The 13,935-nt window shown below is 55.0% G+C and overlaps 3 protein-coding genes across 3 annotated transcripts; 2 read left to right on the forward strand and 1 right to left on the reverse strand.

The window, feature by feature from the left end:
• The first annotated feature begins 2,252 nt into the window (after positions 1 to 2,252).
• On the forward strand, positions 2,253 to 7,274 carry BO70DRAFT_359613 (ATP-dependent RNA helicase BRR2). Its single transcript, XM_025542572.1, has 2 exons — positions 2,253 to 6,613; positions 6,668 to 7,274. The coding sequence occupies exons 1-2, from the start codon at positions 2,262 to 2,264 to the stop codon at positions 7,197 to 7,199; spliced, it is 4,884 nt and encodes a 1,627-aa protein (XP_025402517.1). The 5' UTR covers positions 2,253 to 2,261; the 3' UTR covers positions 7,200 to 7,274.
• A 427-nt stretch (positions 7,275 to 7,701) lies between these two features.
• BO70DRAFT_331281 (monooxygenase) lies at positions 7,702 to 9,238 on the reverse strand (the record flags this gene model as incomplete). Its single annotated transcript, XM_025540871.1, has 6 exons — positions 7,702 to 8,009; positions 8,069 to 8,516; positions 8,579 to 8,659; positions 8,727 to 8,879; positions 8,933 to 9,103; positions 9,152 to 9,238. The coding sequence occupies 6 exons, from the start codon at positions 9,236 to 9,238 to the stop codon at positions 7,702 to 7,704; spliced, it is 1,248 nt and encodes a 415-aa protein (XP_025402518.1).
• Positions 9,239 to 10,058: 820 nt separating this feature from the next.
• Positions 10,059 to 12,346, forward strand: BO70DRAFT_285588 (oligopeptidase family protein; the record flags this gene model as incomplete). The annotated part of the gene is made up of 2 exons (XM_025539168.1): positions 10,059 to 10,090; positions 10,195 to 12,346. 2 exons carry the CDS (start codon positions 10,059 to 10,061, stop codon positions 12,344 to 12,346), a joined length of 2,184 nt encoding a protein of 727 aa, XP_025402519.1.
• Between the last annotated feature and the right edge of the window lie 1,589 nt (positions 12,347 to 13,935).

The raw sequence follows: 13,935 nt of genomic DNA on the forward strand, positions 1-13,935 counted from the left end.
ATTGAGCGAGCATGAGGTTGAATGAAATGCGAGATGGGGAGGCCATACACGCGTATCATGATGTCGCGTCACCGGGGGTGAGGAGCAAGAGAAAGAGAGATGTATACAACCGCCGCCTGGAGAAGAAGCGGCAGAAAACCGTCCGGGCGGGTGTTGACCTTAGGCAGGCCCGCTCGCCAAACCTTCCCGCCTTGCCACGCAAATCTGGTGGATGAGAACTTCCCGAACCTCTCCACGCAGCTCTTTCAACTCAACCCCAATCCCTCCCAAGCAGCTTGCAACCTTGCGCCGACGTGTGTGCTTGTTTGCTGCCGGAGGATGGTCCAGGTTTGTGAAGTCTTCTAGGATCTTTCACCCTCACAGAATTCATTCCTTGCCGCAGGTGTCTCGACGCGCCGGCTGAACCTGAGCTCCACCGAGCCCAGACGACTCATTACCTCCGTCGCGGCACGATCACCTCTTCTTTTGCTTCACCCTGTTCAGTGTTTTAATATACCATCAAAATGGCGGACCAAAATATTTCCCAGTACAAATACTCGGCGATGTCCAACCTGGTTCTCCAGGCGGACCGTCGTTTCATTTCTCGCAACAACGATGAACCCACCGGAGACCCAGAGTCGCTCGCGGGTCGCATTGGCATCCGGGAAATGGGCTCGAGAATGGCGCGTGACGATGCGCCCAAGACGAAGAAGAAGACCACCGGGCCGACGGATATTGAGAGGGGCGCCATTCGCGAGGGGGAGGACGTGCTCGCCCGGGAACAGCGAAAGACCCAGCGAGGTCAACCGGCACAGCTACGAGGACAGGGCATCCTTTCCGCCGCCGATGCTCTTGTCGAGGGCCTCAAATACCGTCCCCGCACGCCTGCCACCCGAGCTACCTACGATCTCATCCTCACTATGACTGCAGCCCACCTTGGCGATGTCCCCCACGAAGTCGTTCGAAGCGCTGCTGACGCGGTGCTGGAGCTGTTGAAGGATGAGGACATGAAGGATTTTGATAAGAAGAAGGAGATCGATGATCTGATTGGCAGCTCGATGAACCCCAAGGAGTTTAATGAGCTCGTCAACCTGGGTAAGAAAATCACGGATTACGATGCACAGGATGACGATGAAGAGATGGGGGGCGGCTTGGATGACGAAGGCGAAGGCGAGCTGGATGAACGCCAAGGTGTTGCTGTTGTTTTCGACGAGGAAGACGAGGACGACGAGCGAATGGGCACCGTGGACGAGATTCGCACTGACGATGAGTTGTCAGACGAAGAGCCAGATCAACAAGACGCTATGGGGCTCGATGAGACCACTACCGACAAGGCGGACCTGGAAGGCCTCGAGGAGGCCGACGGAATGGTAATAGACGGCGGTATGGGCCGGGGCACAGAGCGACAGGATAAGGGCTTGCGGATACATTCTCGGGAAATCGATGCTTACTGGCTTCAGCGCCAGATCGGTGCCGCATACCCCGATGCCCACGTACAACACGAGAAGGCCAACCAATCGCTTGAAATTCTCGGCGACCGAGCAGAGGATGGTGCCGAAAGGCCGCTGCGTGATGTGGAAAACGACCTGATGGAGCTGTTCGACTACGAGAATCCCGACCTTGTCGCCAAACTGGTCACCAACCGTGATAAGATCGTCTGGGTTACACGCTGGCGACGGGTGGCCGAAGATGCGGACGCCCGTAACCTGGTCGAGAGTGAGATGGTTGAGGCTGGACACCGCGCAATTTTGGACGAGATTCGCGGCAAGGAGTCCCGCGACGAAGGTTCAGGCCGGCCCGAGAAGAAGATCAAGCTGGATTTGATGGATGTCGATGTCCCGAACGCACCCCAGGAGTCCGAAGAGAAGCCAACGGAGGGCGGTCTGGTCAGGGGTCTACAGCCGAAGAGGTTGATCAACCTGGAAAACCTCGTCTTCCACCAGGGCAATCACTTGATGACGAACCCCAACGTTAAGCTGCCCCAAGGCTCCACTAAGCGATCCTTCAAGGGATACGAGGAGATTCATGTCCCGCCTCCCCAGGCAAAGAGGGAACCAGGCGAGAAGAACATCCCTGCCACGGAACTGCCAGAGTGGGCCCGGGTTGGTTTCGGTAGCTCGAAGGAGCTCAACCGAGTCCAATCGAAGTGTTATCCATCCGCATTCCACGACGATGGAAACATGCTCGTCTGCGCCCCCACGGGATCCGGAAAAACCAACGTCGCTATGCTCACCATTCTCCGCGAAATCGGGAAGAATCGAAACCCCGAGACCGGGGAGGTCATGCTGGACGACTTCAAAATCATCTACATCTCTCCGTTGAAAGCGCTGGTTCAAGAACAAGTTGGAAACCTTGGCCAGCGGTTGGCGCCCTATGGAATCAAGGTAGCCGAGCTCAGTGGTGATCGCCAACTTACGAAGCAGCAGATTGCTGAAACGCAGATTATCGTGACCACCCCTGAAAAATTCGATGTCATCACCAGAAAGGCTTCTGAGACGAGCTACACCAGACTTGTTCGTCTTATTGTCATCGACGAAATTCACCTTCTCCACGACGACCGTGGGCCTGTCATCGAGAGCATCGTGAGTCGGACAATTCGCAAGGTGGAGCAGACCGGAGATCCTGTGCGAATCGTTGGTCTCAGTGCTACCCTTCCGAACTACCGTGACGTCGCAAGCTTCCTCCGAGTTGACCCCCTCAAGGGTCTTTTCCACTTCGATGGGTCTTACAGGCCGTGCCCACTGAAACAGGAGTTCATTGGTGTCACGGACAAGAAAGCTATCAAGCAGCTGAAGACAATGAATGATATCTGCTACAACAAAGTGCTCGAGCAAGTCGGTCAGCGGAGGAACCAAATGCTAATCTTCGTTCACTCCCGTAAGGAGACTGCCAAAACTGCCAAGTACATCCGGGACAAGGCCCTTGAGATGGAGACCATTGGTCAGATTCTGCGGAGCGATGCTGCAAGCAGAGCAATTCTGACCGAGGAAGCCGAGTCGGTTAACGATGCTTCACTCAAAGATCTGCTGCCTTACGGACTCGGTATCCATCACGCTGGTCTGAGTCTTGCAGATCGTGACTCGGTTCAGGCCCTGTTCGCTGATGGTAGCATTCAAGTCCTTGTTTGTACGGCAACACTTGCCTGGGGTGTCAACCTGCCTGCCCATACGGTGATCATTAAGGGCACTCAAATCTACTCCCCTGAGAAGGGTAGCTGGGTTGAGCTTAGCCCCCAGGATGTTCTTCAGATGCTGGGACGAGCTGGACGACCTCAGTACGACACGTTTGGTGAGGGTATCATTATCACCTCCCAGACGGAAATTCAGTACTACCTGTCGCTCATGAACCAGCAACTGCCGATCGAGAGTCAGCTTATGAGCAAGCTCGCCGACAACATGAATGCCGAGATTGTTCTTGGTAACATTCGTCATCGTGACGAGGGAGTTGACTGGCTGGGTTACACTTATCTGTTTGTCCGTATGCTTCGTTCACCTGGTCTATACAGTGTCGGTGCCGATTACGAGAATGATGACGCGCTGGAACAAAAGCGGGTCGATCTTGTCCACTCTGCAGCCGTCATTCTGGAGCGGGCAGGGCTCGTCAAGTACGACAAGAATACGGGGCGCCTACAATCGACCGAGCTCGGTCGCATTGCCTCCCACTACTATATCGGCCACAACTCTATGTTGACATACTCTCAGCACATTATGCCATCGATCACCCCCATTGAGTTGTTCCGAATCTTTGCCTTGAGTGACGAGTTCAAGTACATCCCGGTTCGCCAGGACGAGAAACTTGAATTGGCGAAATTGCTTGGACGTGTGCCCGTCCCCGTCAAGGAGGGTATCGACGAGCCTCACTCGAAGATCAATGTCTTGTTGCAGGCTTACATCTCCCGGCTCAAGCTCGAAGGCCTTGCTCTGATGGCTGATATGGTCTACGTTACCCAATCCGCCGGCCGTATTCTGCGCGCCATTTTCGAGATATCGCTGAAGAAGGGCTGGGCACACGTAGCCAAGACGGCTCTCAACCTTTGCAAAATGGCTGAAAGACGCATGTGGCCGACAATGACACCACTTCGTCAGTTCCCAACATGTCCTAGGGATATTCTGCAGAAATCCGAAAGGATCGATGTGCCCTGGGGCAGCTACTTCGACCTCGACCCTCCGCGTATGGGTGAACTCCTGGGTATGCCCAAGGCTGGCCGTGTTGTCTGTGACCTAGTCTCCAAGTTCCCTCGTCTGGAGGTCCAGGCCCAGGTACAACCTGTGACTCGTTCTATGCTCCGGGTTGAGTTGACCATTACCCCTAATTTTGTGTGGGATGAGGCCCTTCATGGAAATGCCCAGGACTTCTGGATCCTGGTCGAGGACTGTGATGGCGAGGAAATTCTCTTCCATGACCAGTTCTTGCTTCGTGCCGACCATGCACAGTCCGAGATGAACGAGCATCTTGTGGAGTTCACGGTTCCGATTACCGAACCCATGCCTCCCAACTACTTCATTTCCCTCGTCTCTGACCGTTGGATGCACTCGGAAACCAAGATTGCTGTTTCCTTCCAGAAGCTGATTCTCCCTGAGCGTTTCCCGCCTCACACCCCTCTGTTGGACATGCAGCGCGCTCCAATCAAGGCTCTGAAGCGCGAAGACTTCCAGCAACTGTATCCCGAGTGGCAATACTTCAATAAGATCCAGACACAGACCTTCAAGTCTTTGTACGATACCGATGATAACGTCTTTGTTGGTTCTCCTACTGGTAGTGGAAAGACCGTTTGCGCGGAACTTGCGCTGCTTCGCCATTGGGGCCAGGAAAACAGTGGCCGTGCTGTCTATATCGCCCCGTTCCAAGAGCTGGTTGACCAGCGCCTTGTAGATTGGGAGAAGCGGCTCGGCAACCTGGCTGGCGGAAAGACTATCGTGAAGCTTACTGGAGAGACAACAGCCGACCTCAGACTCCTCGAACAAGCAGACCTCGTGCTCGCCACTCCCACTCAGTGGGATGTCCTGTCTAGACAGTGGCGCAAGCGCAAGAACGTGCGGACGTTGCAGCTGTTCATTGCAGATGAGCTACACATGCTCGGCGGCTATGGGGGATACGTGTACGAGGTGGTGGTCTCGCGTATGCACTCTATGGCGCTCGAAACCGAGAGTGGCATGCGCATTGTTGGACTGACCGTTCCACTTGCCAATGCTCGCGATATTGGTGAGTGGATTGGCGCCAAGAAGCACACGATCTACAACTTTAGCCCGCATGCCCGACCGGTGCCTCTCGAGCTTCATATCCAGTCGTTCACCATTCCTCACTTCCCTTCGCTCATGCTAGCGATGGCCAGGCCTGCATATTCTTCAATTCTTCAGCTATCGCCTGACAAGCCTGCCATTGTTTTCGTACCTAGCCGCAAGCAGACGCGCTCTACCGCCATGGACCTGTTGGCTGCCTGCGCTACGGATGACGATGAAGACCGCTTCCTCAACGCTGACCTCAATGAGCTAACACCTCTCCTCAGCCGTCTTCAAGAGCGGACGCTCGCCGAATCCCTTTCTCACGGTATTGGCTACTACCACGAAGCTCTCAGTCCTACGGATAAGCGGATTGTCGCCCACCTTTTCACCATCGGTGCCATCCAAGTACTGCTTGCGTCCAGGGAAGTATGCTGGGAGCTCAATCTCACCGCCCATCTGGTGATCGTCATGGGAACACAGTTCTTTGAAGGCCGGGAGCACCGTTACATCGACTACTCCATCAGCGAGGTTCTCCAGATGTTTGGCAGAGCTTCTCGGCCCGGCGAGGACAAGCTTGGTCGCGGTGTGCTCATGGTTCCCGCTGTCAAGCGCGAATACTACAAGAAGTTCCTGAACGAAGCGCTGCCTGTTGAGAGTCATCTGCAAGCTTACTTGCATGACGCTTTCGTCACGGAAGTCAGTACTAGGACAATCACGTCCACCCAGGATGCCATCGATTGGATGACGCACACCTACTTCTATCGCCGTCTCCTCGCCAACCCCAGCTTCTACGGTCTCACTGATGTCAGCCACGAGGGCCTCAGTACCTTCCTGTCCGAACTCCTGGAGAACACGCTGAAGGAACTGTCCGATGCCAAGATCGTTGATCTTGACGAGGAGGATGACAGTGTTTCGCCTTTGAACGCGGCCATGATCGGGTCTTACTACAACATCTCGTTCATCACCATGCAGACATTCCTGCTCTCTCTCTCGGCTCGTACGAAGCTCAAGGGTATTCTGGAGATTGTCACGTCCGCCACGGAGTTCGAATCCATCCAGATGCGCCGTCACGAAGACCACATCCTTCGTCGCGTGTACGACCGTGTCCCCGTCAAGATGTCCCAGGTCGCCTACGATTCGCCGCACTTCAAGTCCTTCGTGCTGCTGCAAGCCCACTTCTCGCGCATGCAGCTGCCGATTGACCTTGCCAAGGACCAGGAGGTCATTGTCAGCAAGGTTCTCAACCTTCTCAGCGCCTGTGTCGACGTTCTCTCGTCCGAGGGTCACCTGAACGCAATGAACGCCATGGAGATGTCCCAAATGGTCGTCCAGGCCATGTGGGACCGGGACAGCCCTCTCAAGCAGATCCCCCACTTCAGCCCCGACGTCATCAAGGTGGCCAACGAGTACAAGTACGCATTCCCCTCTTCTTCCCCCGCTCAAACCCGCACTAATACCCCCTCTAGCATCAACGACATCTTCGAATTCATGGAGTCCATGGACCCATCCGAGAACAAGAACTACGGCACCCTAATCAAGCGCATGGGCCTAGACAACAAGCAACTGGCCCAGGCCGCCGCCTTCACCAACGAGAAGTACCCCAACATCGAGCTGGACTTCGAGGTCGAGGACCCCGAGAACATCACCTCGGGTGAGCCGGCCTATCTCAAGATCAAGATCGACCGGGAGGTCGAGGAGGATGAAGAGCCCGACACCACCGTCCACGCCCCCTTCTACCCCAACAAGAAGATGGAGAACTGGTGGTTGGTTGTCGGCGATGAGAAGTCCAAGAACCTCCTGGCTATCAAGCGCGTCACTATCGGTCGCAAGCTGGAGCTACGTCTCGAGTACATCGTGCCTACGCCCGGTGAGCATGAGCTGTCCCTGTACTTGATGAGTGATAGCTACGTTGGCGTGGATCAGGCTCCTACGTTCACGGTCACGGCGGCTGAAGGAATGGAGGAGGATGAGAGCGAGGAAGAGGAGGACGAGGAGTAGGCTGATCTGCGTGCTCTTCTCTGCTGGAGGTTGCCTTTTGATGATTTCTTTATGCTTCGCATTTCTGTAATTATATGTGTAATGTCAAATAACAAGATTTGGTGTTCAATTTTTATACGTTTATGTTTTTTTTTTTTTTTTTTTTTTTTTTTCCATTTTTTGTCTTCATTTTCTGGGTTATGAACCGGATGTAGATGTAGCTGGTCTAAGTACTCGGGTAATCACCATTATTCTCTCTACTAGGGATGGGTAGTATCGCCTGAAGGTTGCTTGGTGGGTAGCTAGAGTGGTACCCCGGGGCATTCTGTCCTCAGGCTCAAACTGAAAGACCCCGTGGGATAATGAACGCAATAATGTTATTGTTCGACGAACCCGGTTCTAAAAATATCCACATAACCCCTTGGAAAAAGTCATGAAAAGATCCATGGCACATAAAGGAATTAAAGAGAAACCCCCCAGTAAGTGGTCAGTCTAATACTGGGCTGGTGATCACAGATACTGTTTAGGTGCTAGCTTGTGTCATTTGGAGCAGGCGCTGGGCATCGCGAGCTGGATATGAATTCCAAGTGTAGAACCACATGTTCTCAGGAAACATGGCATCCGGAACGTAGATCTTCAATTCATCCAGCATCTGGCCTCGGCGTTCATCACTCATCCTAGACATCATCATCACCGTGATAGCCCGGGCATATCGAACTTGGTTGTACAGCTCCAGCCGCTGCGGAATATCCTGTTTGGCGGTGGCGGGGGTGAACAGGGCTCCAAGAGCTGCTCCATCTTCCAATGCCTGCGCACCACCTTGGCCTGTATCTAGGTGATGATTGAATGTTATCCATAAATGCAGTAGCACGGCTTTGGTTGATACTCACGAGGCAGGGTCGGGTGGGCCGCGTCGCCAATGAGCGCCAGCTTGCCATGAATGAATGTCCGTGGGGGCGTGCGACATGCCAGACTCCAGAGCTTCAGGTCCTCTGCCATCTTGCACATCTCTTGCAGTTGCGGACTGAAGGAATCGAAAGTCTTTAGCAATTGGCTCATGTCACCTGGACCAAGCGAAGCCGAGTCTGTTGAGGCTATCTCAGAGCCCGATGGATGGAAGGCTGCAACATTGAGCAAATCACCACGACGGCAAGGGTAAAAGATTATTCTTCGATCGTTGGAGGTAAATATGTGAGTGCCATCCAAGCCGGTCTTTTCCAGGAGGGATGCGGTAAGAGGGTTGCTCTTCATCTTCTGCATCGGAATAAGGAAACGGAAACAGTTCTGGCCGGTGCTTTCATGGTGGCAGTCATCGGTGACGCCGGAAACGCATCGAGACTAGGTAGCAAGACGTCAGCAGACGATGAATGGACCGCTGGACCGGCCGGTCTCTCTCTTACATGACTCCCGTCTGCACCTATGATCAGGTCACCAGTGTACCTGGTGCCATTCTCAAGGATTACCTCGCCAGCTTCGGGGTCCTAGTCAGAAGCCTAAGTAAGTGGCTCGAGATAATCCAGAGGCTGGAGTCCAAAGGAAAGTATTTACCACGGATACCACTCGGGAGCACAGGTGGATGGTGGGCCTTTTGCCATGAACTTCTGTGGCCGCCACATCCCTCAGAGCATTATGCAGGTCTACCCGATGCGCAAGCAACCATTCGTCGGAGATTCCCAGTGCTTCCTGGACTTCTTGTGTCACCTGTATCCGACCTGTTACCCTGCAGCTAAATTTGTGTAAAGAGCGACACTCACAACTGAGGTTCGCATGAGGTTCCCTTCTCGATCCCACACCTGAAGTCGGTTGCAGCGGACAGGCTGCAGGCTCTCCAGATCGCACCCCCAGTCCGTGAGAATGCGTGATGCGTTAGGTGGCACATGGATTGCAGCGCCGACTTCATTGAGGAAGCAGGATTTCTCGAGAACCTAGAGACATCAGGTCTAACTCAGCAGCGGAACAGCCAGGTGAAATACATCAACGTCATGGCCAGCGCGAGTCAAGGCAATGGCAGCACCTAGCCCCCCTAAGCCGGCACCAACCACCACCACCTTCAAAGGCATATTCAAATATCCCAGCTAGCCTGTCTCATGTAAGGGTGTGTCCGAGTCGGTGTTCTCATCATGCCCCCTGCCCCATCCGGGTGTTTAGACAAGTGGGTTGTGTTTCACTGAATGCATGTGAATAGGAATATGACCGTGATCCACCATCGATTGGGAAGGAGCTTGGGTATTCCAAAGCTTATTTGTGGATTGGTTTAGCAAGTGGTTGCCGGATGTTACCACCATGGTAGTAGGTCTTTCACCAACTGCGAACAGTGAAAGCAGGATTCCTATTTTCGCAGCACAGGTCAGCTGTGTAGAAGAACAAAGAAGCCCCGGATAAGTCCTGGCTGCTCGGCCTCTTCCTCTCCCCTTTCTGTGCCCTCCGATGCAGGTAACGTGACATCCATACTTCAATCGCGGATGAGAGGTAGCTAGAAATGAAATGTAGTGGGGCCTTCCTATCAGTCGGGTTGCTGACAAGTGTGGATAATAATCGAGACCGGCGGGAGACCGAGGGAAGTCCGGGGAAGAAAGAGCGCGACCGATAAGGGAAGGAAGGGACTCTCCGCTCCCGTCACGCCACGCCACGCCCCTGCGTCCCCTGCTACTTACTACCTTCTTACTACTGTCCCCTCACGGTCCTCATTGCCTCTCGACCCCCTCTTTTGTCTTCGGCACCTCCTGCACCTCCTGCACCTCCTGCATCCCTTCCTTGTTTGCTCTCGCCTCGACGCTTACCCCGCCGTCTCCTGCCGTGCCCTGCCCAAGCTATAAGTTGCTACCTTATCACTCCCCGCTAGCACCTGCTGATCCAGGTGGCCGGTGAAAGGAAGGTGACATGACCATCCGATCAATGAAGTTCACTCCAGAGTATGTCTCATTCCTCCCCTCCCCTCCCCTCCCCTCCCCTACACCCCTCCTCCATCCCAATTGTTCGTCTCATGAAGGGAAATGCCCCGTGCTGACCTGCTTAGGGTACTGCTCGGAGCTCCCAGGCGCTCCGGACCAGTTCCGAATGCCTCAGGCACCCTCGCCGTCTACACCCAGACCACCTACTCCTTCGAGTCTCACTCCAAGACCAATGAGCTCCGCGTTCTAGACATCGCCACCGGTCGCTCGGCCCTGATTACAAACGATGCGGGTGCCAGCTCGCCGCAGTGGCTGGGCGACAGCGACCAGTTGGTGTGGCTGAAGGTCAAGGCCAACGGCAACACCAGCTTCATCATCGGCGATGCGCACGAGGTGGACAAGACATACACGGCGGGAACCGTCCCAGGTCCGGTGTCGGATCTCAAGGTCACCGCCATTGAGCCAGGCAAGATTGGCTTTGCTGTGGTGGGCAAGGCCAACCCGGACGGGACCCTCTACAACCCTCATGACGTGAAGAAGCCCGTCACGTCCGGAAAGCTATACACATCCCTGTTTGTGAGACACTGGGACTCGTACGTGGAGCCTCAGAAGAACGCCATCTGGTATGGCTTGCTCCAGCGTGCTCCTCTGGCCCCGGTGACCAGGCAGGCGGGGAAGTACTCCGTTTCGGGACTTACCAACTTGATATCGGTGAGTGGCTTGACGGGCGTCGAGTCCCCTATCCCGCCATTCGGAGGGGCGGGTGACTTCGATATCAGTCCCTCGGCGATTGTCTTCGTGGCCAAGGATCCGAGCCTGAACCCTGCCACGCACACCTCCTGCTCATGCTACTATTGTCCGATGTTTTCATGGACTGGCGTGACTGCGCTGGAAGCAAAGGTCTGCACCGTGAAGGGCCTGGAGGGTGCCATGTCCTCCCCGGTTCTGACCTCGGACGGTAGCTCGATCGCCCTCCTGACGATGCGCGAGGATGGGTACGAATCCGACAAAAGACGGATCCTATACGTTCCCAACCCTTGGAATGGCGAGATGATCGAGGTCTTTTCCACATCGGATGGAGAAGGGGCGTGGGACCTCAGTCCGGGGGGTCTGACGTTTGCGAATGATGACAAGTCTTTGTTTCTTACGGTCGAAGAGAATGGGCGGGGAGTGTTATACCAGCTCCCTATTGACAACATTCGCCATGCGACCCCCGCGTCGCTCAAAAAGATCACCCATTCCGGATATGTCGCTGAGGTCCTCCCCGCCTCATCAAAGTCATCAAAGCTGCTTATTTCTAGCAACAGCTTCGTGGACAACAGCCTGTGGACCATTGTTGACCCCGAATCGCCCTCAGACGTGCGCATCGTCTCTTCCATCGGTCGCAACGGGGCTGCTTTTGGGCTCTCTCCTACGCAGGTCGACGAGATCTGGTTCCGGGGTGCCAACGATACTCCCGTTCACGCGTGGGTTGTGAAGCCTTCCGACTTCAAGCCAGGTAACAAATACCCTCTCGCCTTCCTGGTCCATGGCGGACCCCAGGGTGCATGGTGTGATGAGTGGAGTACGCGATGGAATCCGGCTGTTTTCGCCGAGCAGGGATACGTGGTAATCACCCCCAACCCACGGGGAAGCACCAGCTACGGACAGAAGTTTACCGATGAAATCCGGGGCTCCTGGGGGGGACTGCCGTACATTGACCTCGAAAAGGGGTTCGAGCACATCGAGAAAAACCTGTTGTATGTCGACACATCCCGAGCCGTGGCTCTTGGGGCCTCGTATGGTGGCTACATGATGAACTGGATCCAAGGCCATCCCCTTGGTCGCCGGTTCAAGGCTCTTGTAACCCACGACGGAGTGTTTAGTATGACCTCCCAGCTTGCCAGTGAAGAGCTTTACTTCCCCGTGCATGATATGCAGGGTCCCCTGTGGAAAGTCCCGGAGAACTGGGCCCGCTGGGACCCCTCCCGGCATACGGGCAACTGGCAGACGCCGCACTTGATCATCCACAACGAGCTGGACTACCGCTTGACGATCGCCGAAGGCCTTGCTGCGTTTAACGTGTTGCAGATGAGAGGCGTCGAGAGCGCGTTCCTGACCTTCCCGGACGAGAATCACTGGGTGCTCAATCCGGAGAATTCGCTCATGTGGCACCACACCGTCCTCAACTGGATCAACAAGTATGTCGGGCTGCCACCGGTGTCCAAGCAGGTTTCGGACTTTGGCTCGATCAAGAGGGGGTCGATGGAAAAGCAACTGCAAGACGTGGCTCTTTGATGCTGGGACGGACGATTGAGTCGTTGTCTTTGGATGTTTCGGTTTCATGTCTCTAATGTCAGATGAATACTATAACGTGACCCTGTTCTTGGCAAGCCGTGGATTTATTTATTTATTGTTCGCGGAGCTCATTGTCACTCTTTTTTTTTTCCCCTCTGCCCTCAAAGAAAACAATGAGCCAAGCTTGTTGAGCCCGTCGTCGTAGCGCCTCCACTCCAACCAAGCCCTAGTTGGTTGAGTCACCGGTCCAGACAATGAATGGTATACGCACCGATGCAAAACAGCTTCAAAGAAACTCGATTTAGAAGTTCTTCACCAGCAGCCCCCTTCCCACCGGCGAGTTCCTTCACGGATCATAAAGGCCATCCCGCAAGTTATTGTCCCCCTGACCAGCACAACAGGAGTCGACGTTTCGACTTTTTATAGCTGAAAGCCGAGAGGCTCCATTGTCGAGGATCTCCGAGAAAGTCATATCGCTCTATATATACAGACAAATACCCCATCGGTCCCTGCCTCGTTTCTACCCGGCGATTCTTCTACTTTTTGGGCTTTTATCTTCATCTGACTTTTCCTACCAGACCAGATCAGACATACCTATCAGACGACTTGAGCAACGCAGAAGCCAGAAGACAGGCAGACTAGACAGCAGACAATCAACACAACCACAATCACAACCTCCAAAATGAAAGACCAACATCATCGTCCAAGCAGTCCCAAACGACCCCGCCTGAGCATCCAACCCGCCACCCCCACCGACCCCACAACCCCAGACCCCCACCCCATCCCCGTCTCCTTCTCCAAAGACTCCGACTCCGACTCCGACTTCGACTTTGACTTCGACATCAACATCCCCATCAACATCCCCATCGACCCCCAACTCCTCGCTCCCCCTACACCAAACCAACCTCCCCTCCCCCCACCACCAGTCCCAGTCCCAGTCCCAGTCCCAGCACCAAAAGAACCAAATCCCCCCCTTCCACCCCACCTTCGCCCAAACCCTCACGCACATCCAAACAAAACTCTACCCGCTGATCTCCACCACCACGGGCCTCCCACACCCCGACTTCCCCCACTCCCTGCTGACCTTCCACCTCCTCACCTCGTCGCAGCTCGATAGTCTGGCCGCCCACTTCCATCAGGTCTCTCCGCCTGTGCCCGCGACGGGGTGTTACCCGATTACTATCCCGGCGTGGGTGGGCACCGAGGCGGCGAGGAGGGGCTTGGTGGATTTGGAGACGAAGAGGAGGAGGTTTGGGAGGTTTATTGGGTTGAGGGGTGTGAGTCGCCGGTTTCTTCGGGTGGGGGGGGATTGGGGTTGAGGGGGATGGGATGAGGATGGGGATGGGGATGGGGATGGGGAGAAAGAGGGAGGTGGAGGGGGATGAGTTGGAGGAGGAGGAGGAGGAGGGGGAGGGGGAGGTTAGAGGCACCAAGACCAAGTATGTGGTGGAGACAGTGTTGCGATCTGTGTCTGACTGCATGCCTGGGCCTGTCCCCGAGCCTGTTCCCGAACCGGAAACCGAACCCGAACCCGAACCCGAAACAGAGCAGGACATGCTCGCGAGGATGGAGACGGAATGGCTGGAGAT

This window comes from Aspergillus heteromorphus, assembly GCF_003184545.1.
Source record: "Aspergillus heteromorphus CBS 117.55 chromosome Unknown BO70scaffold_4, whole genome shotgun sequence".
Taxonomy (NCBI): domain Eukaryota; kingdom Fungi; phylum Ascomycota; class Eurotiomycetes; order Eurotiales; family Aspergillaceae; genus Aspergillus; species Aspergillus heteromorphus.